This window comes from Anopheles ziemanni, chromosome 3, assembly GCF_943734765.1.
Source record: "Anopheles ziemanni chromosome 3, idAnoZiCoDA_A2_x.2, whole genome shotgun sequence".
Taxonomy (NCBI): domain Eukaryota; kingdom Metazoa; phylum Arthropoda; class Insecta; order Diptera; family Culicidae; genus Anopheles; species Anopheles ziemanni.
The window spans coordinates 77,541,111-77,564,798 of record NC_080706.1 but is presented as its reverse complement, the minus strand read 5'-3'; the positions used below and the strand labels follow the sequence as shown (position 1 = coordinate 77,564,798).

Here is a 23,688-nt window from a genome sequence, read left to right as displayed (position 1 = left end):
CTGACGTAGTGAGGAAGTGAGTTTCGCGGCAAGTGAGATTACACTGCAGGCCAGAGATTGATATCGTGCGCGTTGCTGTAGTTGTGTGTGGGGGAAGGAAGCGTGCGAGCGGCGCAAGTTCGTAATTGAAGTCGTTGAGCGTAAAAATGCCTCTCGATGGCACGAAAACGGGCAGCGACGACGACGATCATCAGTCGGTTGGCTCGACGCGCTGGAGAAGGCTGAAGTCGACCGCGAACGCTGCTGGTGATCGCGTTTCTTGCGACAGTGGCATTTCCCTCGAGGATCCGGTGCTGGTGGCTGCCGCCTCCGCCACCGCCAGTCCAGCGTTGGTGCGCCGCGAAAAAAAGCGCAACGTTGGTGATGGTGGAGCATCCTACGTCCGACGGCTGACGCAGCTCTTCGAGACGCTATCCCACGACGAGCTGCGCAAAGAACAAGAACGGGAGGAGGTGCCGCAGCCTTATCAGGCCACTCGATCCACCAACTACAAACCGTCCGCGATGGGGTGGGAGTTGAACAAAGTGACCGAAGAGTCCGGCAGTGTTCCCGCGTCGCCGGAAGTGTGCGACGATCGACAGTGTGCCGTCCCGTGTGAGGTGTTAGAGAAGATGGAGGCCGCAGATGGCGGTGGAGATGTCGGTGTCGGTTTTAATGAGAGTGAAATCGTGCCCACTGCCGTAAGTGAAGCGACCGAAGTGGTGGACGGGGTGGCAAACGAGGCGCAGGTGGGCGACCCCACGGGTGAAGCAGTGAACCAATTAGTGGCCCAACGAGCGGTTGCTGCCCCCCTGACCGTTACCGCGGAGGATCGTGTGATGGCAGAAAATGTGCGCTTGAGCAAAGGTGGTTCCGGGGGGAAAAAGCGGCTCAGCAGTCGCCGATCGCAGCTGCTGGCCACGGCGCGGATGAGTAGCGTTGGGGCGACGGGGCGTAGCTTACACCACGACCATCAAGTGCACGATAAGATAACCGAGGAATACGACGGCTACTACTTTGACGATGATGACGAGTTCGATACCAGTGAGGATGAGCCCGAGGAAACCGTCGGCAGGTAATGTGCACCGCCCCCCGATAACCATCTCACTGCACCTACGTCCTCTTCCCACAAGGCCATGTATCGGGGAAAGCAAATCTAAACTGATAACAGCTATCGCACAATGTATCACTAATGGGAGGTAGTGTTTCACCAGCACGGAAAACAAACATATCCGCACCCTGGACGCAAGATAATGCAGCCTATATTTTGGATTTACACCAAGGCCACGATAATGTTTGACATGCTCCGTTGAATCGTTTTAGATCGATCGCCAACCTAAATTGTCTAAAAATAAAAGCGAGTCAAAAAACTGGACAACATCGCGATATTTCGTAGCAAAAAGAAGCAACTATGGAAATTTTATCGAATTGGAACCTGTTTTTCGTCTGGGATTTGGATTTAGGCCTTTTTTTATGGTACTCCCGATTAGGATTCTTAAAATACACCGTTTGCTTTCCAGATCAGAGGACGTTTAATTTTTTTTTCTTTCAAAATATTTAGTTTATTTTCTCGAATTTGAAAGATTTTAATAATTCACCTTAATATAAAGGCATATTATTGGACAGCCGCTATAACAAGGCACTATTTAACAAGCTTAGTCTTCGAAGTGTTTTTTTTTTATTTACGCGGTCTGCACATGCAACATATCGTTATAACATATGCGGAATGAAGATCTATGCCGCACTTTCTAGACGGCTTCTCTACGCTGTCGGGCCTAAGTAAGACGTAGAAGAAACAAACAGATGCTTTCATCATTATTCAAGTGTTGACAAATGTAGCAGAAGAAGGTTCGAATATTTAATGCATGAGAATTCTTGGGTAATTGAAACGATAAGAAACTTGTTTTAATAATATTTCGTGAATCAACACAAATTAAAAATGAGCATTTTAACAAGTGTTTGCAGTGATTTATAGCAAATACTCATGAGTAATGTTGCTTTACAATATGTTGATTGATCAGGGTGTTCGAGATAAATTTGACAGTTTCTGAGGGAATAGGAAAGGAATTTTTATCAAATTTATGTTAAATTTCAAAAGTATATAATACAAAATCCAACATCCAAAAAGTGTTACTACAAGTTTTGCTATTTCGTTATAACGAACAAGGAGTGAGAGTTTTTGGCAACATTATTGGTAAAACTAAAGAAAAAATTACCACTATGTTGTTAAGTATAATAGAATTTTATAGTTGTGAATGCTAAAAAGCAGCTATGAACGTTTCGATTTCGTTTTTTTAACGGTCAGGTCGTATTAATGCTTTTTCAGCATTCTTGCTCGGTCTTGCTTGGCTATTCAGTGCTTGGCGCTAAGCCCGACAACCACCATACAGAGCAATTTCTTTAACGTTTAAATCAGTATGAACCAATCAGTTTTCAGAAACGTTAAGAATAGGAGTACAACAATTGAACACACTATGTTTAAAAACTATGTTCCTCTTAGAGTAAATATGATATATAATATTCCATTTCACAAAAAGGAAAGTAAACTTAACGAAAAATAGGCAGATCAGATGCATCATAAGCACGTTGCACAGTTCCCAGTCACTTAAAGAAACGGAGCTGACCTCCGGGAAGACGAGAGTGTGCAATGTAGCAGTTATGCAATTGTGGCAATAACAGTGTTCTATCAGGCGGCGGAATGAATAATGCATATGCCTCCAACATAAACCCTGCTTCTGGAATCTCTTCGAAGAAAGTATGTTAGAGGAAGAGAAAAAAAAGAAGGAAGGAAATCGCCATGTGCACTCGTTTCGATGTTGTGCAAACAGCGCATAAAACATCACCAACAAGTGTTAACTTTGCGAGGGAAGCTGAGCTTTGCAAACAGGCGGTAATGAAAGGGGCAGAGGGTTATCGGACGCTGGCCACTACAATGGCGCTTTGATTGGGGTAAATAGTTTGCGCCCGCCAAGCGCGAAATAATCACGCACCTCCTCCAATGTCGATTTGGTGGAACGTATACTGTTTGTGACTCATCGCGTACACGATGAGGTTCATCGGGTTTCGTCCGCCGGACCAGTTGAGCTCTGCTTTCTTTTGTGTCTTGGTTCGAAAGATAAGGCACACTGCAGTATAGTTCGTCACGGATGAATGGACGTGGGTGCGACATGTTTGTTTGCCTCAACCCAACACATCTTTGTTTTGCGTGATAAATAAATAAAAAAAAGTCTAGTTTTGGATCGTTTTGGTTCGTTTCGTTTCTTATCCATATTGTGATCGGATTTTCTACACTCTAGTGTACACAAACTTCTCCCTAGTGTTGTGCACCTTATTGCTAAAGCAAAAGAAAATCCCCTTATGGAGCTTTTATCATGTTCGCTTATTTGTTATCAATAAGTTTATCGATAACGGAATCGATACATTTTTCACCAGAACTGAAATATAATCATTTAAAACATCCTCAACCGTTCTGAACTGTATAGCTCAAAGGAATGTTTAATTCTTCTTCCAGTGGTGTTGATTTCGGAGAGGAATCATCTCCGCCCGATGCTAGTAGACAACCGATTTCCGAAGCCCACAACATGCACATCCCGTCGGTTGACACCGGCATGCCGCACTACGACGAGCACGACGATTTCAGCGACAGCTCCTTCGACAGTGACTCCGATGGTGACCATTTCGTTCCCAGACCGGACTCGAACAGTTCCCTCAAAACAGCGTGAGTAACTTGGCCACCTTACCGGGTACTAGAAATCCCCCTGGCTCAGCTACCTCATTCCATTCCTCGTTACAGTCGGGTGACGAGCATTCTGCAGGAACTGTTGGAAAACGAAGCAAACTACGTGCAAACGCTTGGCCGGGGCATCGAAAACTACGTCAGCATAATGTCGGGCAAGGACGTACCTCCCGGGTTGCGCGGCCAAAAGTTCCACATCTTCGGAAACATCGAGAAAATCCACAGCCTGCACCAGAACCAGCTGCTGCCGGCACTCCAGCACAACCGGGCCAGCATTCAGGGGATCGCGGAGACGTTCATCCGGTTTCTGGAGAACGACAAGTTCTACTGCTACATCATGTTCGCGCTCAACCGGCCCAAGTCCGAGCGGATATGCAACCGTAATTTGGACTTCTTTCAGGTATGGAAGCTGCTCCGCGCCCTGTGCGGCACTAGGTCAAACCAGATAAACTTATGCTGACGTTGGGTTGTGGGTCTCTTATGATGTTTATTTGTGTAATTTTGCTTGCCCGCCCGCGTACATCCTCCGTCAACAGCGTCGCCAGGCGGAGGTTGATGATAAGCTCGGCCTGAACAGCTTCCTGCTGCAGCCGATCCAACGGCTGCCCCGCTACAAACTACTGCTGGCCGAGATCAACAAAGAGATTCTGAAGCAGCTGGAGGACACCCTGCTGCAGTCGGTGCGGGACGAGATCGGCGTGCTGTGCAAGGCGGAAAAGCGTCTCGAGCGTTTCATCGACATCGTCAACGAGGCGATGAGCATCAACGACATTCACGAGTGCTACGAGGTAAGGTTCCATTTCCTTTTCCATTTCTGCTGCCAAGGTTTTGGCGGGACTGACCTTTGACCAAAGCGGGAAAGTGTGTTGAATTTGGGGGAAAGCAGGGGCCGTTGTAACCGTGTGCGCACGTGAACATCGTTGATGAATTGTGTACTGCGCCAACTGACCAAAACCACACGCTACTACACCTACCAGGGAGCCAACAGCGTGCAGGCGGAGCTGATGAACGCGATGAATGTCTTCAATATTGTGGTGGACGCACCGATGGTGCTGATACTCCGAGCACACACGGACTTCAATCCGGCCAAGAGAGAATCAGTGAGTGTGGAGTTAACGCTGTGTTCCGCCAGATGGGCACAGCCGAAACGATGGACAATGTTTTCTAAATTATTATCTCGATTATTATATCGGCTTCAAACAAAAACAAAAACAACACACCTCCATCCTACTCCACCACACGCAGCTCAAACTCATCGGAAAACATTCACTTTTAACCACCGGGGTTGAAAAACAAACCACACGCTTTGACCTTGGCTAACACAAGCAGGATATAGGTTAGCATAGACTCACGGTACCGGCGTGATCCACATCCGCGTGGTATTGGAAAGTTTACCCTCCTTTCGAGGTAGATGGATCGGGTCATTCATTGGTACGGGGTTGTTTTTTCTCGAAAAGGTTGTAAATTCACCTCCGCTCAGATAAACCACTAACAGGTACTGGCTGGACAGACATCATATCTAACTGTATAAGTTAAATTACAGTAACAGAGGTTTAATAAGCGTACACTATATAAATTTGCATTTTAAAAACGTAACCAACGTCGTGAGAGCACAATTCTCAAGATTGGATATTGTCGTAATTTTTTTTAAAAACATAAAACTGCCTCATCGAAAAGAAAACAAGTTTTTTACTGTTTGTCATCACAGAAACATACTTTATCCAACAAAAGAGGATATATGCAATAACATAATAATCGATCAATTATCGCATTACAAAAAGTACTTGGTATTTCAATAGGTTCCTCATTTTACGCAATTTAATCATGCTGAATGGGGTCCGCGACAGCCGAGCGGTAGCGCCGGTTAGAAAAATCGGCCCATGAGCGCCGGGGCTCACCACCTCGACGGCGTGAGTTCGAATCCCAACCGAGACCGGACCCTCCCCTGTACGAGAGGACTGACTATCCACGTACAACAGGGAAACAAGTCTCGTAAGCCCTTAACGGGGCAGGCATGACCAAGAGGACGTTACGCCAAGAAGAAGAAGAAGAAGAAGAATCATGCTGAAATATTGCTCATTATGGTACAATTTGTAACAAATGTTTGCGCTTACATCATCCTTGAAACGTTAGAGTTACCGTTGATAAGATACCATATACCAAAGAATTTTTTTTTTTCATTTCAATAGATTCGTTATGAAAGCTGCTATACGATATAGCTTTAGTTTGCTATTTATACTAACAGATCGAAATCGTAACTTTCTGCATGAATAATTTTACAATGAGTATGATTTATCTTATTCATTAATTTGTTCAGAACTATGCTCTGGTTGAAGCGCGCAATGTTTTGGTAAGATTTGGATAGTATGAATTTTTAAATGAAATGTGATATAAAGTACGAGATTTTCCGGAAGTGCAAATTTGTATATGTTGAGCTCTATTTATTAAACCTCTGCGTACAGAATACTTCTCTCTCTCTCTATCTGTTGCTTTACTTTGCCATTAACAAGAACTCCCTTTGGCCTCAATATCGATTGTTCTGCCTTCGGTTCCCTCCCTGCAGGTTAACCTCTTCAGTCAGGGCAAGTTTCGCAAAATGTTCGAGTTAGACATCTACGACTGGGACCACCGGAGGCGGTACGCGGCCAAGATGTTCGTGTTCGAGCGGAGCGTCCTCTACACGGAAAAGGTGAAGAACCAGCTCGAGTATCGCGGCCGGTACGACGAGTCGGAGATCGGGCTGCACAACGAGAAAAGCAACAAGGTGTACCTGTACGCGAGGAAGCGCGGCATCCAGGAGATCGAAGTCACCTGCGGGGACATGAACGAAACGCAGCGCCTGACCAGCCTCGTCGAGGGCATGATGCGGGAGTTTGCGATGAACGAGCGGTGGCGTCTGAAAACGCTCGATCGACCGCGGATACCGAGCGTGATGACGCTGAACCGGCGCAGCGTTAACAGTATGACGTCGAACTCGAGTACCCTCAGCATAATGCGTAAGTGAGCCTTTTTTATTGGTGTTTTCCTTCCACCCAGGCTCAAGAATTCCTTCCGTTTCGTTTCAGGAGAAAGTTACGAACCACAAACCTCGCAAACCACCTGGTATGTTAGTTTATAACGAGGGCGCTTAGAATCTGAATCTGTGTATGTTCATTATGCTCGTCCAAAATCTGCAATCATGTGTACATAAGCCTTAATCAAACAGTGTTATGATCTGCTAGCTGTAAGCCATGAGATACTCAAGTGCATCCTTGAGCTTTCCAATAAACGTTAAAGAAAATATTTGGCGCTTTGACAATGGTTTCCTCGCAAATGTTTCCCCGGATTTCCTTAATGGGCACCTCCTATCCCTTGGTTGATCGTCCTGTTTGTGCCATCATATCATACGTGATTCCCTCGACCAGCTGTTGTATGTATTATTCTCCTGATAAAAAAGCTTAAGGACAAAAGAAATGTTCGTCACGACCGGTGTTGGTGGGTTATTTGATAAAAACCATGGGGATGGATGTTACATCAAAAAGCTCTTTCCCCACAGGAGCACCGATAAACCGGTAGCCCAGCTGGCAACGATACAGAAAAACTTCTGCCGAATACTGACCGCCAACCGGCGCTACTACCTCAACGAGTTGCCCACCGAGTTGGCACAGAAAGTGGCCGACTTTGTTCGCGTATACGATCGCATTGTAAACGTTCACATCAAACGATTGTACGAGGATCTTGCCAAGCCTGACACCGGGATCGATGAGGTTTGCGAGCTGTTCATAGGATACTTGAAGGTACGTAAGTTTTGTTCTGGAATGGAAGCTTATGATAATGGAGCTGTTCTTGTTCATTGCAGAATGGAGTGTTTGACGATTATAATGGCTACATTCGGACTTTCAAACCGGCTGCAGATGTTTTGAAGAACATCCACAAGGTGTCGGTCAGTATAACACATTTTGAATTGCTTGAAATAAAATATCCTTTTCAGACAGCTGCTCGTTCCATGCTCTGTTCGTTGCCCTTCATTAATTGTTTTTACTGGTGCATCTGTTTGGATGTATAATCGGTTTTTAAAGTTTTCAAGACAGAATGTTATTTATGAAAAATGAAAAATCTAAACAGAAAAATCTAAAAAAAAAATTCTACGAAAACAAAGATTAAATAACTAACAAAATAACATACACCTCCGAGACTACACTAGTACACAAACCAGATTTTAAAATTTCAATAACATTGAATCGAGCAAAAACATTAATTGAGTTTGAATTTAATTGTTATCGTACGGAAACAATTATTTTTATTTTTATTCAAGCGAGATCTGATTAACAATTTGTTTATAGTATTCAGAACACGTTATATATATATTTTAATCATAAAATGTTACTGATAGGTATCGTTTGTAATCTACACCACAACTTAAAAGAAATGAGATCATTTTTTTCCTTCAAAAATAGGATGATGATATTTTTGCTGCTATTTGAAATGTTTTGCCATTCAAACTCTACAATAAACTAATTGAAATTGTTATTTTGTAATATTTTATATGATCTAAAACAATACTTGAAATACCAGGATGATCTTAATTAAGTATTTTTATTCCATTTAAAAAATATTGGTCTTTTAAATGCTTAATTTACTGTAAAGCAAATTGATGAAAACTTTTGAACTTTTTGAAAACTGCCTTTAAAATTGTTTACATTTGCCTTAAATATTTTGTTCCCTGACGGGTTAATAGTAAATCGATTGATGCACTAAGTGGGCAAAGTTTTCCAACTTACAACTGATAAGCTCTATTGATAAAATTCATCCATCAAGTTGTTTATGCAATCAATTTCACCGACTGTTCTCCTCGAGCAGCCTAAACCTAGGCCGGACAAATCCTTCTCAATACGATGTCACTTTGTAATTACAGCGCTCCAGTATCAGCGACAGCATGGTCGCCCAAACGATGGATGAGTTTACCTTCCTGCCGGTGGAGCACTGGAACAAGCTGCAACACTTCTTCCAAGCGCTCGTGGTGCAGATATCGGAACAGATGAACGCCGGTCAGATGGAGCACCAGGAGCTGTTCCGTAAGCTAGCGTACGTCGAGGTGCAGGTGACCACCTTCCGCAAGCTGCTCTTCCAGAACTATCAGCTGTTCAATCTGGACGAGAAGATTACACCGCACATGCTGGGGCTGGTATTGTACTCCGATCGGGTGCGATACGACAACGAAACGATCAGCTCGCACCGTGTGCTTCTGTGTGAACGAGCGGTCGTTTGTGTGAAGTTCCATTTCGTGAGGGTAAGAACTCATCGTATGGCATTTCTGGTATACGGCTAATTCGAAAATTGTTCTTACTCATTGTAGGAATGTGGCAGACAGGCGGAAAAGTACACCGGGTTCGCCTTCGTCGATCGGTTCGGTCGTGAAGCCAACGTTAAGGTCAGCAAGAAATCGGAAATCCGACTGAACGCCCTAGTGAACGGTACCAAGCACGCGTTCGACTTTGGCAACACGGCCAACCGGGATAAGTTCTACGGCCAGTACTGTACCGTGTTTGCCCGCTTTTCGTAGATGGTGTGGTGCATTAATTTTCAGCTATTATTTTTATCAACCGTTACACACAGTCCAAACGACTCGCAATAAATGAGGCATAAACCATTTAACTTTATGAACCTAATGTTATCGAATGCCGCTTCGATGTTTGTGTTTTTCGAAAGATTGCTTCCCGGGAAAGAAATACACCATTTGAAGTATTCATCACACTCACATTTGAACTGAAAACTGGTTGGTAAAACTTGTGCTTCCCCAGTGTTGGGCTTCTATTTGTGTGCAAATTAACACCCTGACGGGCTTCAATCGACGCTGATTGCAGCCGGACCGTCGCTTGGCCGCGGTCGATAAGGCATTGTGAAGATAAGAAAGTCAGCGCCTGAAGAGGCGTAGATGGATCCCGATCTCAACTGCACACCATATCGATGCTGGTCAGTGTGGTGCGAGCCTTCCGTGTGAACGGATTCGCTTCTGCAGGTTGATCAGTCAGTCGGTCCGTTTCGAGTGGCTGCGAGCCGTGGCTCACAGGAAAACCGGACCGTTATCTAATCAAATCAAATGTGGTACTAGTGTTTCCTTACACTCCCTCTCCCGGTTGAAGTGTGGCAAAGGTGATATCGACCGATAGGAATCAAACACCAACTGCGTATGTGTGAAATCTGTAAAGGATGCATCCCTCCGGACGGCCAATTCCTCCACCAAAACCGGGACGTACCGGTCCAGTTAGTGAACTGCGTGACAGTGGTATTTCGGTGACGGATGAGGCACCGGCTACGACAACAAAAGCGTCTACAATGCTTCCCTCACGCGGGGGTCCAGCTCCGATGCCGGTCGGTGGAGTGCGTCAATTAGCGTGTAGGTTCGAATCGATCGGCCTGCGTTATAGCGTTCCTACGTTGACGTCGGAGACGACGCACGGGTTAAGGAAGGCCCCAAGTATTCCCCAAAACTCTCTGCAAACTCCCAAAAAGAGTAGCTTCAAGCCTGTGATTGCCCCAAAACCCGACTGGAGGCGGAAGGATATACCTCCAGGCCAGCGAGCCCAAGCACTTGAGGAACGTGCCAATGCTATCGCCGAGCAGATCTACGATACCGTATGCGAGAGGTAAGAGGTTCCCGACAGTCCCAACTGTTCGAGAGAAAATTTTCCCTCCATCAGTGACTCATAGGAATCAAAATTAAACAATGCCGTCTGTATCCCGCACCGGCTTGGCATTGGGCGACCTTCCAGAACTGATAACATGATGTTCGATTGATAAAAGTCGACGTAGGAAATGTGGTACGGGATAGATTTATAACGGGGTTTTGCTTTCATTCAGCTAATCCAAATGACTCATTTTTCAATCAGCATTCCACTCTAGTTGTAGCTTAGTTATTTGGGGAGGATTATCTACGGTGAATTTGAGTAATTTTTAGTGAAATTTTGTTGATAAATGAAATAGGAAGTTAATCAGCTGTAAAAACCAAATGATCAAGTACCACGAATCACCACGAATGTTTGTAGTTCATACTTTCCTATGCGTCAAGATCAACATTCATTTCTAAGGACTGAACCAAGTCTTTCTTTTCGTGGAACACAACTTACTCAAAATTAACCAATTTTTAATTGAATCACATATTCTGGAAAGGTATTCAACTCATACATCGTCCGCATCCCTCGTTAACCGAGAGCACTCGGGGCGGGAAGGTATTAGTCTTGATCAGGATGAACCCTGCGTTGACATCCTTAATGAAGAGCTCGAAAATCCCGCTTCCACCGATGGCTACTCCTCGTTTGAGTCATCGTGAGTAAAACATTCCCACAATTGGCCTAACAAAAAGTCTTCAGTCCGCTGGTCTTGTGTCCTCTTGCGTGTGCGTACGTTTCGAGCTGCTATAATATCTGTGAATTGGTTGCGTTGGTTTTCGTTTGAATGTTTCGTGTGGTAGTCTGGTTTGTCGACTGTGTGTTTTTCAAATGGACAATCTGCACCTTTTTTAGCACCGATGATGAAGAAACACCGGATGAGTCCGGCACAGATCACTACTATTCGCACGTACCTGCTACAACTACCGACGCTGCGTCCGAACGGCGTTTGTCCCTTGATTCGAACCGCTCGAGTGATCACATCGCAAAGGTGATCGACGAGCTGATCGAGAAGGAACGACGGTACATCGAAACGCTCGATCAAGGCATCAAGAACTACGTCCCGACGATGTACTCGCAGACACTCCCGGCGGCACTGAGAGGTCAGCGTGCCATCATCTTTATCAATGTGGAGGAAATTCTGCGCACCCATCGGGACCATCTGTTACCCGATCTAGAGCGGGCCGCTGGGTCGCTTCTTACGGCCAACGGGCAGGGTGAGGCGCGTGTGGTGGAAGATATAGCGCGAACATTTCTAGAGTACATAGAAAACGATCGGTTTTATTGCTACGTTCAGTACGCCATGCACCACGCCGAGTCGGAGGCTCTGCGGTTACGTTACAGTGATTACTTCTTGAAGATCCAGCACGACCTGAACGATCGGCTCGGGTTGAACAGTCTGCTTCTGCAACCCATTCAGCGGTTGCCCCGGTACAAGCTGCTGCTGAATGAGATGGTCAAAGATTTGCTCAAGGAAGCCGACGGTAAGCGAACACTGAACCGTCGGACAGCGTTGCTTTGCAAGGTGGACAAGCGGCTGAGTAACCTGATCGATCGGGTCAATCAGGCGATCAACATCCGTGACATTCGACAGTGTAGCGGCAGTTCATCGACGCGATCGTTGTCGCACACCTCGGACACGCCCTTGACGTTGATACTCCAGCCGGAGGGAAATCGAAATCCGGACAGGGATACACCGGTGAGATAAGATATGATATGCAACGTTAACACCCAGAGGGACCTTAAAGACAACATTTCACACCTTGCATTCGGCAGATAAATCTTCTCTACCAGGGTAAGTTCCTGCGGCTATTCCTGCTCGACATCTACGATGTGAACGTACGCCGGAAGTATAGCGCAAAGCTGTTCGCCTTCGAGAAGCTGCTGATCTACGTGGAGATTCTGCGCGATCGTATGGAATACCGGGGTCACTACACCAACACGGAGTTGGCCTACACGGTAGAGGGTACCAACAGGATTGTGCTGTTTGCCGGTTCCCGAGCAACGCAGGAGATTATCGTCCAATCGGAGACACACATGGAGATGCGACCTTTGGTGTCATTTCTGCAGCAAATGACGCGTTCGGCCATATATGATAGCCTGCATGGAAAAGCAGACCATGACATGGACGTTGGAACGGATGAACACAAATTCGACTACGAGGAGGATGCAGAGCCGTTCGATGATTCCGATGATCAACCGGAAGTTTGGTAAGAAATTCTACGAATTTTTGGATCGAGGACCGAGATGTAACAGGTTCTCTTGAACAATTTCTTCCAGGGATGAGCAGAGATTAACAACCTCGTTGATCGAAGCTCAGGAGCAGTTCCTTGAGGTACTGCAGGCGAACCAAAGTTTCTATCTGGACACTCTCAGTGGCGAGTTGAAACAAAAGCTGACAGGATTCCTGAAGACCTTTGAGGTCATCAAGCAGCTACACAAGGAGATCCTACAAGACATTTCCCAGACACCGAACGCTCCGAACACCGTATGCCGGTGTTTTGAGCGTTACCTTTTGGTAATTGAACAATACCATTGAAATACTCAGGAAAAAAACAATTAACGAAGGTTGTTTGCTATAAATTGCATTCCTCTCTTGTAGTCTGATGTTTTTGTGCCATATTTTCAATATCTTCGAGAGATCCGGAGGGCCATCAAGTATGTGCAGCTCTGCCAGATGCCGTCGGTGAGTAGACTTTATCCTTTACAAACTCAATCAACGTCCTAAAAATCCCCATTCTTCATTCGTCTAGAATTTCCACAATCGGGTCGCCTCAACGGTGGAAAAGTTTACGTTCCTCTGCATCGAGCACCTGCAGGAATTCAACCGCTACTTCGAAACGCTCATCGTGAAGTACTCCGACGACAGCACCCTCAACCTCCCCATCGATACGGAACTGTTCCAGCGGCTCGCGTTCGTTCAGGTTCGCCTGAACGCGTACCGCACCGATCTGGTGCTCAACTACAATCTCTTCCTGCTCGACGAACGATTGCCGGGCTGCGGTCTGGTGTTCTACAACGACCGGGCGGTGCTAAGTGGCCCATTTCACGATACCGATGCCGGTCCGTGCCGGGTGTTCGTTTGCGAGCGGGCTGCGGTGTGCGTCAAATTGCAGGACGTTCCCGAGCAGGGCAAGACGGTCGAGCGGTTCGTGCGTGTCCTTTTCCTGGACCGATTCGCCGGCCGGGGTATGCTGATGAGGGCACGGCGTAGCAAACGTCAGCGGCAGCGTGTAAACTTTTTAATCGATGGGACGAAGTACCGCATCGATTTCTCCGACCGACAGAGCCAGAACAAATTCTTCCAGAACTATGTCGATAAGTACACCAAGATGTGATATGTTTTTGGACAAAGAGGGTAAGACGAGTTGAAATACGGTAAAACTGTTATACTAGCAAATATACTATGGATCTCCAAAAAATTTAAATCTTAAGGATTCATAGAAAAACGGTGATGTAGGATTCTTTTATACTTAAGCATGGAGATGTCGTTTAACCTAGTTGAAATATACACAAATAATTGATGGATCATAAAGTATTTCTTTATTATCAATCTTTGGATTTTGATCTCCCTTGATGTCAATAGATAAGGAGTAACAACAATAACGAAGTACAGCGAAGAACTACATCACACAAACAGTTAGTATAGCGTGCCTTAGGGCCCGTTGTCATTTTATCCCCCTAACACCAATAATAGTAATTACCTTTGGTAACTTGTTTCAACCCCACTTCCAATGATTTCTATATGATAATTCTCCCCACCGGTTGGTTTTAAACCCCAAAACCCTGAAGCATAAATATGGAGCACGGCCCCGACCGGTTACCGTCCTAGTATGGAATTTGATTCTGATAATACTGGATCATGTCGTACGTACGCGTGCGGAAGTTTTGGTACGAATTGCGGATGACGCCGAGCATGTGTGCGGCCGCCTCCTTGCTGTTCTTGGTCGGCACGAACCGTTGCTTGAGCAGGGTGATGGTTTGTCCGCGGAAGCACGGCAGCCCGGTATCGAGCATCAGCGACACGAGCGTCACGATCGCGTCCTGGTACGGCCGAATGGCCAGGAACGATTGGACGCAAAGATCGCAGAACCACTTGAACGGGGCGGCTTCCATTTTGCCTCCCATTACCATCACCATTTCGTCGGTGAGTTTGAGATCGGGCTCGAACCCGATGTTGCCGCCGGGGGATGATTCGAACATGAAGCCAAAATCTACAAAAACGAGAAGAAACAAAGGATATAAGGAATTAACTCTGGATAACACGGAAAGGAGAAGTTTGCCCTACCGATATGTATAATATGGCCGTCCTTGTCGATCATAATGTTGCCGTTGTGACGATCCTTTATCTGCAGCAGGTATCCAATCACGGAATACGCCGCCATCGACTTGACGAAGTTACTGCGGGCCGACTGGAACTCCTTGGACGTTTCGTCCCCATACTGGTGCAGGAAGTACTCGTACAGTCCAAAATCCGTCTGCCGCCCGAGTTGATCGCGCGATTTTGCATTCGGAACGCACTCAATAACACCACACTGTTGAAAGGATACAAATACACAGTTACATTATCGCCGAACCGTGAGTTATTACGCCCTGAAGCATTCCTTACCCCTGGTGCCGTGGCGACAACACGATACGGGAACAGATACAGTTCCAGCCCGACTTGCTGGAAAATGTTCTTAAAGATCGAGATAACCTGCAGCGCCAGCATGTCCTGCCGTACGTCATCCCCGACCTTGAAGATGGCCGCCTGCCACGCTTCCGGACCTAGCGAGTTCAACCGGGGACCATCGATCTGCGAGTCCGGATTGTTCGACACTTCCATTGCCATCGTTTCCAGCTCGCTGATGCCACAGCGTTGCACGCGGAACCGGGCAAGATATGGTGCCTTGGCCGCGCTCTGCATCGGCGTACCACTGTTGTAATCGATATCCAGCACCATTGCTTCCGGATTCGATGGAAGGTAGCACCCCGACTGTACCTTGATGCGGCTGAGCGCCTCCAGACAGGCCTTCTTGCGCGCCTGGCCCTTCGGGAAGGAACGAATCTCCCCACTGACGGCCGTGATCTTGCCGAAGAAATCGAACTCACGCTCGTAGAAACGTTTCGCTGGGCCGGAGAGGGAGGAGATGATGTTCTGCGAAAGCGATTCCAATGCGTCGTACAGAGCTGGTAAAGAATTGAGAAGAAGTATAATTCTTCATTAAACCAAAACACTCGATTCACAGCAAACCAAACAATTAAAACATAAATTAAATTTCAGATTCATTGCAAATAGTGATTCAGATTCAAGAATCAGATCTGAATAACTGTACGATAAAGAATGCCATTCATAAACAAACATTTGAAAAAAGCTGTTTCAGACTTTCTTAAGGAGCCCTTACTATTCCAATATTTATGATTTCAAACCACCAACAACATTCAAGAGTATTGGAGAATACATTTTATACGAAAATTGTAAAAACCTGGTCATACTTCATTTATACCACACACGAAAGTGTTGAACGTTGACTAATAAAACGCGTAAAATAGTTCAGTTGGTGACACAATTCTCTCAAAAAAATTAAAGGAAATTCTCAGAAGCATCCAAAAGCAACTTTTGGTTAATCAGCACCAAAAAGAATTGTATGAATCAGAGAGTACAATCAAAAAAGGACGTTGACAAATCTTCTAAATTTATATTATTAATATTAAACCAAAATACACTAGAAGCAAGAAACAACATTAATACTCACAATCTCGATGGTGCATCTCCTCGTCGATGTACATATTGGTCTGCATGTTCCACACCAGCTGATGGGCCACAATTTGCGATCGCTTCGAAATATGTTTAATCAGCTCTGTAACGTAACCCATCTGTTGGGAGAAAGATAACATTAGCAAAAATAAAAAATGTAAAGCTCGTAAAGCGTACCGTATCGTGACGCAACGCTTGCACCAACTGCGGAATGTATGGCAGCACCGCATCGGCCGGATAGGAGTTGAGCGTTTTGACGGCGTACTGTGCCGTCAGCGGATGCGTCGGGTACTGGCGCGAGAAGTACGACAGCGCCTGTATCGGATTGACCCGTGCCCACGTCAACATGTACACCAGCTCGGGCGATTCGTTCAGCACCGTCTTCGTGGTGACGAGATACTTGAGTGCCTCGGGGATGTGTGCCGCAGCCATCGGATCCGAGCATACCAACCGGGTCACCTCGTCTTCGATCGTTTCCGCGTTGCGAATCCGTTGCGGAAGGAAAACGGCCAACGCTGGGTTGTACGACCAGGCGAGCCGTGTAAAGTCACGCCACACGTTGAGCTTCAGCGGACGGGCACGCCACTCGTTGACCGATTCTTCGCCCGGAATTTGCAGCTCCGGCAGGGCGAGTGGGTTCGCCCAGATAAGCATAAACTCGATTTCGACCGCGAGCAGCTCCAGGATGAGGTTACGCTTCTTCATGTAGTCCTTGTCGTACGCATCCTTCGGGTACGGTGGACGTTTGATGCGGTTCGAGCGCTTCGAAAGCGTCGAAGTGGAGTGTGGGATCGTGTTGTACCAACCCGCGTTACCACTGCTCGTCGAACGGGCCACCTCACTTCCGGCAAGCGATACCGTGTCCAAGGAAGCCTTCTGCACGGACAGGTTCGTCGAAGTGGCCGCGTGCAGTTCATAGTCACTCACCTCCGACGCAACGAGATGCTTCTTCTCGCTGCGCATCGTTTGCCAGAACTTGAGCAGCGTGGCAATGTCCTCGAGCAGTGCCTCGCGCGGCTGACTCGGGCACATCTGCGGGCCACAGAAGTAATCGAGCGCGTTGGCGTAAATTCTCTCACGAAGGATGTTACGCGCGAGCGACTTCGGGATCGTGTTGCCTTGCAGCAGCGACAGGCCACACTGAAGCAACTTGAACCGACACCCAACGGTGGAGATGTGCCTGTTCTGCTTAAAGTCTCTGCTGAACGGTAAACAGCGATGGAGCAGCATACAAAACATTTCCACCTTATCCCGATTGCAGTACTTGGCCGTGTCGACCATCTCCGACAGTAGGCTCAGCCAGATGTGATGCGGGGCAACGACGATCGGCTTCGGAACCAACTTGCAGCCTTCGTACGCCGCCAGCGGGCTCGTCACGTCGCTCTCCTCCGAGAACAGTCCGATCCGCTTGTCGAACGTCGTCTGCCAGGCGGTCACCATCTCCTGGATGAAGCATAGCTCCAGATCCTGCCGGGCGGTCAGTATCCACTGCCAGCACTCGACCGCCGTCTCCATGGCACTCACGGTGAACAGCTGCACCTGCGAGGACGAGATGGCATGCAGCAGCTTCCGGTTGGCGCTGGAGCACAGGATCAGGTATGCCGTCGCACGCCACAACGCTCCACGGTGCTTGGGGTCGTTCTTCTCCGCACACGCGTCCCAGATGTCCTTCACCAGCCGGTCCGCTAGCCCCTTTTTATCCTCGTCCTCCAGCACGGAGAGAAGGCCGGAGATTTCACCCGCGTATTTGCTACGCAGACAGAGTACGGACACAAACTTCGAAGTGTCACTGTTGACACAGTGCGGACGCTTCGTTGTGGTCGGTATGTACGCATTGGTGACCCAGGTGTGGAGGATCGAATCGACCGCAAGGGCCAGCCCACTGTGGTTCGACAGCGTCGTCGAGGGCACCTGATTCGGATACTCCTGCAGATGGCTGCGCGTAGACTTCGGGGCCCATTTCATCGCCTCATTGACGATCCCCTGGCACCGGTCGGCAAAGTCTTTAACGCGACTTTCACGTGCCGGCAAACTGTCCATCAGCTGCAGCGTGTACGGAGTCGAGGCGACCCGTAGCGTCGGCGTCTCCTCGTTCGGATCGAGCGTCAGTGAAAATGCGAGCAACTGCAGCACATCCAGCATGCACCAGAGCACCTTCCGGTTCCACAGGAGATGCGGAAACTTATCCACCAGCTGCGAAAGGTACTGATCGGCGACCAGCTGGATCTGCTTGTGAATGTGGTTGAAGTAAACGAGCAGCAGCATCGCCTGCGATTCCAGCACCTTCTCCCGGACCGTGTCCTGCGCCAACAGTACGCTCCGGAACTTCTCAAACACCTGATCGCCGATGCACCGGATGCACAGCCACATGCCCGACTTATCCTTCAGCAGCGCATTATCGCACAGATAGCTCAGGATCGGCTCTAGGCTCGGTTCGGACGAGTTTTCCACGCGTAATATCTCCAACCAATAGACACTCAACAGGTACGCGCATTGGGCGAACGTAAGCTTGTTGATGCACGCAGTAATATCCGCCGGCGGGTGGTCGAGCAGGAGCAGAATTTGATTCCGCAGCTCCATCAAACTGACGCTTCCCGAGCGAATGGCCGAGGTGTAGTTAAGTTCACGCATTTCTGACCGGTGCGCCGTTTGCGAAATAAGCAGGGGTGATTTTGCCGCAATCTGCTGCACACCCTGATACCAATCCGAGGGCCAAAGGCGCGAGTTCGTAAAGCCCATTACCACACAGTACAACCAGAAGTCTTTGAACAGTTTGTGAAGCCGCTGCTTTGGGTTCTTGATCGGCGGAAGCCGTCTCACGAGGACCTAAAACAAAGGACAAATCTCATCAATAAGGGAACTTTCCACACCACTTGGACTGCACTCGTTCGCAGCTCACCGCAATGACCGGTATCAGCATGCCCAGGTTACCGGCACTCGAACTAGCCTTCTGTGCCCCGGACGCACTGTCCGACGACCGTTCCGCCTCCAGCCCGATCTGCACGAACAACTCCAGCAGCTTACCGAGCAGATCCAGCATCTCCAGCTCGCCCTGTATGTTGGCGGCAATGTTGGCCAGCGCATTCACCACCGCATCCGACACGTGATGGTACGATTTTCTGTAAACACTGTTCGTTTTTAACACCGAAACGCATGGCAAAACGCGTCGGCGGTTCACGCATGGCCCAGCGGTTTTGGATGGTGTCAGGGAGGAACGGGAAACACGGGCAAAAGGGAAGGAGGGAGGCAAAAATGTTTCAAAAATTTAGATGATGACTGAACTAGACGCTTACAAATGAATGGTGGTGGAATACCAAAATACAACACGTCCACCGACAAAAAACAAAAAAATATATATGACACGCAAAAATATTCACGAAACAAAAAAAACCATACGGAGGAGTAGTAGTAGTATTACGTCGCCGAGCTTATGTATAGACTCCCTGGCCGTGAGGTACACGCGCGTCGGGAAATGTTGGTCAGTCACTTGTGGGGCAGGCAGGAAGAACAGAGAACATAGCACCGCTCGGAGAGGAACAATGCGATGGAAGAGAAACCGGTGAAAGTACGCGAAGGCATGCAACACGAGATCGTTTAAAGTATCTGAAATCTTGGAAATCTGTATCAGCATTCAATATTTGGATAGGTTTAAGGAGGGTAGGATAAACTGTTCCAATGGAAATGGAACAGCTTGGTATCGAACTACACAACTCTACATTGGATTGTCTACGAGAATGTTCCGAACTACACGGCTACAGAAACAAATTTTTATGGTCGTTTGAATTTGACTTGTAATTTGTGAATGTGAAAAATATGAATTGTACACAAGTTTAAATGTTAAGGTTTAATAATTAAATGAAAAATGAAAGAGTCTAAGGATCTTATAGGGTTGCGAATCAGATAATGGAACTCTTGCTTCATTTGGTGGAATGTTTCAAATCGATAAAAGAATAATACAGGCATACATTTCCTGGAAGTATGCGATCCTTCTCTGGGAACTCTCTTCTCTGCTTCTTCAATGCAAAGAAATGTGGAGTTTTATATAGGGTTCTGTATGAAACATCTTATCATATTATTAGTAACATCCATATCGTTTGTAGTATTATCTTTCTGGACCAGATCCAAACGAGGATTAGGGGCCAAAAACGTCGAGAGGTTTTACCCGGTTAAAATCCGGCACTTAAAAAAATAACTTCCATAGCGGGTTTGAAATAATCCACCAATTGATGTAAGTGCTCCATTATGTGATTGGAACCCCTGCATTGAAAGTTTGTTTCTATCATATTTGAATTAGTTTAGTTCTTTCCTGTAATTCGGAATCTCGTTTGTAAAATTGAACGAAGTTCGGAAATGTTAAATTTCGAGCAGGATTATCACAGGTGTACGGAAAGCCAAATTAGTAAAAAGAAAAAAATTAGAAACAATCACGAAAATAATTAAATGAAGTGGATGAGATTTTCCAATTTTGGGACAAAAATACACAGAGAGCCAGAATCGTGAAACATAGAACGTAGATGAATTCGATGGAAAATTGATGATCGTTACGAAAAGGTGTCCCCGGTGCGGACAGAACAGACCCATTCACCGATCCATTCCATCTACGTGCGTCTGTTCCCCGCCCCACACCCAGAACGAACCCATTTTACCTTTGCTCCGGATTCGTCGAGTAAGCCAACGAGGCTGCCTGCACGGTGACGCGTGAGAACATTTTCATAATCTCCTCAAACACCTGCGGTTCACACTTCGAGATGAGCATACAGCCAAGCTGATCGACGATCAGTACGTTCTGTTCCGACGGAACCTTGCAGAATCGCTGGATGAAGAACTGCAGGATGTTGTTGGTCGTTTTCGGTGTGTCCTTAAGGGCGACAGCCACGTGCCCCAACATGACGATGATGTTGAGAGACACCAGACTCGATTCGCTTTCCTGCTTCTCGGCGGTGAATAACCGATTTGACACGTTCGCCACCAGCGCTGGCACGCAGTATTGATCCATGGCGTGCGCCGCACGCAGAGCAATGCTGAGGTTCTCAATGGCGGCGTCTCGCAGAGCTTCGAACGCTTCCTGGGCCGATTTGGTAAGACCCTTCGTTTTCGTTGAATGATCGAACGCTTTAAAGTCGGATCCTTGAACTGAAAACAAATTAAAAGGACGTTTAGCAAAGTCAAATGTCTGGCGTCAAAATGTACAACACCTACCCACAATCCGGAATGGAGCATTTTCCTTATCCTTCTTCGTTTGAGCCTGAGATTGCACGTGCAGCTTGGTCAGGATCGGGCTCGGATCGACCAAAAAATCTCGCAAATATGATATGGATGTTCCAGCAATGTTTGGAAACTTTTGTGCTAGCTTACCTAAGCCCTGAGATAGCGGACCAAAGAGGAAAAACATCATTAGGAAAGTTTTTATGACAGATTTACGCAAGCGAATTTCGCTTACCTCCAAACAAACCATCAACAAGGGCATATGATCCATCACCACTTTGTGTCCCAGCACCGAGTTGAGCTTCTGGTACAGTCGACTGCACAGTTTGTCCGCTTCTGCAAATAGAAGAAACATGTATGAATAACCTTCGGACACTCGCACAAGGCAAGATGCGATTCGTTCATAATCGCATGATTGAAAAGCAACAAGGACCAATCCCAACACAAAAAGCGAGGGATGTCGCATCGTTTTGCGTTTTTCCTTTTTCCAAACGGACAAACATTTCAGAACAAGCAAGTCATCGTCTATCCCTTTCCCTTTCATGGAACATAAGAAAAAAAGCAGCGTTACGCGATGGAAAGTAAAACAAAGTCAGTGCGAACGAAAACGTTTCAAATCACAAACCAATAAAACGAAAGTAAAATAGAACAGAAAACATAAGCGACAAGTGCAAACTTCCATCACCTAAACCCATCGTGAGAGATAAACTTTCTTGCAGATACGTGAGAAGATCACACAAGTTGTCGACTGGAACCGGATAGAAACGATCAGTATAGAGGAAATCCCGGCGTCCGATCAATCCGAGTGCACCGTACACGTTACAGTTTCCGGGACGACGAACCTACCTGTCTCATCGCCGATTGCCCACACGAGCAGATCAACACAGGCGGCATTTGCCATGACGTTGATTTTGTATTTGTTGACCACGATGTTGTTTGGGTCCCGGACACGATCGAGCGCGTCGTGCTGCTTGTTTTGCAGTTCCGTCTGCCCAATCAGGAACAGTCGTTTGACAAATTCCTGCACATCCTTCGTGAACGGAGTTGGCAGATCTAGTGAGCGGGGGAAAGAATGTTTTCATCAACCAACCATATCAAAGCCAATGGCGATTTGATGTGCCGCGTTGTTTACCTGTTTGATTTTGCAGTATTTCACGAAGGAGTGTCACCATCACCAGGTTGATTGTTTCCGAAAAGCTCTTGTAACCGTACGGTTTAATCTGATTGAGAGCGTAAATATCGCCCGCCTGCTCGTCCAGATGCTCGAGTGTCTCTTTGGTCAGTAGCTTCTTCGCCAGCGCAAAGATTGTCTGCAGATGATTGATCGGAAACTGCAGCCGATCGTTCTGTTCCATCGACTCGCAGAAGCGCATGTTCGGGAACTGGTTGAAGCTGGAGCCATACTTCGCGAAGAAGTACGTGGTCGGATCGTACGGGACGGAGTAGAACGAGCTTAGCTTCTTGCGGGTACTGTTGATCGATTTTTCCGCCTCCGGTCCGTCCATCGACAGGCTGCCAGACATTGAGCGGGGTATGATCGATCGAAACTGGCTCACGCTGGTGCTGTCCTTCGCGTCGGCCATCAGTGGCGTCTCGGGGGACCGAACGACGAGAATTTCATCCTTGGGGAAAAGCCGGCAGAGCAGTGGAGGGTCCCCGGCCGCATAGCGACCCATCGAACGGCTTAGGCCGAGTAGGAGTGGCACTGTTGCTTTGCAAAGAATAATCGGTGGCAGAGTATTGCTCTCTTTGCTACCCTTGATCATGTTTGTCAGCACCGTCAGCACTTCCACCTGGTTGACGATGATTTCATCACGGTGCTCCGGACATCCAACCGCAATGTCCGACAGCAGGCTGTTGAGACAGAAGCTGAATTTCTCGGCGGTTGGGATTTCTACAAGAATCAAATGCACCGCATTAAAAACTCGAAACTAATTGCCTTCGCACCGTGGGGAATTGTCGTAACACCATCAGGGACACTTACTATCGATTTTGTTCGGTTTGACGTCATCGATCCAGACTGCCTTGGGCAGTGCCTTGGCTAACCGGAGCAGGTAGGGAATGATTTCCTTGGAGTACTGATAGCCACTTTCAAGGAAATATAATCCCAACGCAATCACCGCGTCCTGTGCCCTGGCATCCAAGCAAAACACGCCCGCTGCATTTTCCTGTGGGCAGTACTTGAACAAAGTTTGTACCTGTTCGCGAAAAAACGAAAAGTAAAAACATGAATCTCACAACAAATGATTCACGCACTTATATTTCTTTGATAAACGGTGCGTTGCTTGCGGTACCTTTTCCCATGGCGTTGGTTTAATCATTGCCAGCACACGGGCCATACACTGGACGGTTTTTTGAAACGAAAATCGCTCGTTTCCTACCAT

General features: G+C 47.1%; 3 protein-coding genes across 3 annotated transcripts; 2 read left to right on the top strand and 1 right to left on the bottom strand.

Moving 5' to 3' along the window:
- The first annotated feature begins 125 nt into the window (after positions 1–125).
- Positions 126–9,303, top strand: LOC131285549 (uncharacterized). Its single transcript, XM_058314407.1, has 11 exons — positions 126–1,054; positions 3,491–3,697; positions 3,773–4,115; positions 4,252–4,503; positions 4,693–4,815; positions 6,279–6,711; positions 6,781–6,817; positions 7,251–7,491; positions 7,554–7,637; positions 8,610–8,984; positions 9,051–9,303. Exons 1-11 carry the CDS (start codon positions 147–149, stop codon positions 9,255–9,257), a joined length of 3,210 nt encoding a protein of 1,069 aa, XP_058170390.1. The 5' UTR covers positions 126–146; the 3' UTR covers positions 9,258–9,303.
- Positions 9,304–9,904: 601 nt separating this feature from the next.
- On the top strand, positions 9,905–13,700 carry LOC131285548 (uncharacterized). Its single transcript, XM_058314405.1, has 7 exons — positions 9,905–10,341; positions 10,865–11,020; positions 11,218–12,061; positions 12,139–12,572; positions 12,643–12,880; positions 12,965–13,048; positions 13,116–13,700. The coding sequence occupies exons 1-7, from the start codon at positions 9,905–9,907 to the stop codon at positions 13,698–13,700; spliced, it is 2,778 nt and encodes a 925-aa protein (XP_058170388.1).
- Positions 13,701–13,896: 196 nt separating this feature from the next.
- On the bottom strand, positions 13,897–23,688 carry LOC131289417 (phosphatidylinositol 4-kinase alpha). The gene is made up of 13 exons (XM_058318668.1): positions 23,599–23,688; positions 23,289–23,502; positions 22,437–23,198; positions 22,151–22,357; positions 21,540–21,640; positions 21,299–21,461; positions 20,746–21,232; positions 18,999–19,227; positions 16,277–18,925; positions 16,098–16,218; positions 14,972–15,531; positions 14,651–14,897; positions 13,897–14,576 (listed from the first exon to the last, which is right to left on the bottom strand). Exons 1-13 carry the CDS (start codon positions 23,686–23,688, stop codon positions 14,191–14,193), a joined length of 6,216 nt encoding a protein of 2,071 aa, XP_058174651.1. The 3' UTR covers positions 13,897–14,190.

What these genes read in the sequence shown, in the direction of transcription:
- LOC131285549 (XM_058314407.1), top strand. Translation starts at nt 147, where the DNA reads ATGCCTCTCGATGGCACGAAAACGGGCAGCGACGACGACGATCATCAG. An exon ending in CCCGAGGAAACCGTCGGCAG is followed by an intron (nt 1,055 to 3,490) that starts GTAATGTGCACC and finishes TTCTTCTTCCAG; the next exon opens with TGGTGTTGATTTCGGAGAGG. An exon ending in TGAAGTTCCATTTCGTGAGG is followed by an intron (nt 8,985 to 9,050) that starts GTAAGAACTCAT and finishes TACTCATTGTAG; the next exon opens with GAATGTGGCAGACAGGCGGA.
- LOC131285548 (XM_058314405.1), top strand. Translation starts at nt 9,905, where the DNA reads ATGCATCCCTCCGGACGGCCAATTCCTCCACCAAAACCGGGACGTACC. An exon ending in TACTCCTCGTTTGAGTCATC is followed by an intron (nt 11,021 to 11,217) that starts GTGAGTAAAACA and finishes CACCTTTTTTAG; the next exon opens with CACCGATGATGAAGAAACAC. An exon ending in AGCTCTGCCAGATGCCGTCG is followed by an intron (nt 13,049 to 13,115) that starts GTGAGTAGACTT and finishes TCATTCGTCTAG; the next exon opens with AATTTCCACAATCGGGTCGC.
- LOC131289417 (XM_058318668.1), bottom strand. Translation starts at nt 23,688, where the DNA reads ATGGTAGGAAACGAGCGATTTTCGTTTCAAAAAACCGTCCAGTGTATG. An exon ending in CAAACCGAACAAAATCGATA is followed by an intron (nt 23,199 to 23,288) that starts GTAAGTGTCCCT and finishes TGATTCTTGTAG; the next exon opens with AAATCCCAACCGCCGAGAAA. An exon ending in AAGCGTTGCGTCACGATACG is followed by an intron (nt 16,219 to 16,276) that starts GTACGCTTTACG and finishes TTCTCCCAACAG; the next exon opens with ATGGGTTACGTTACAGAGCT.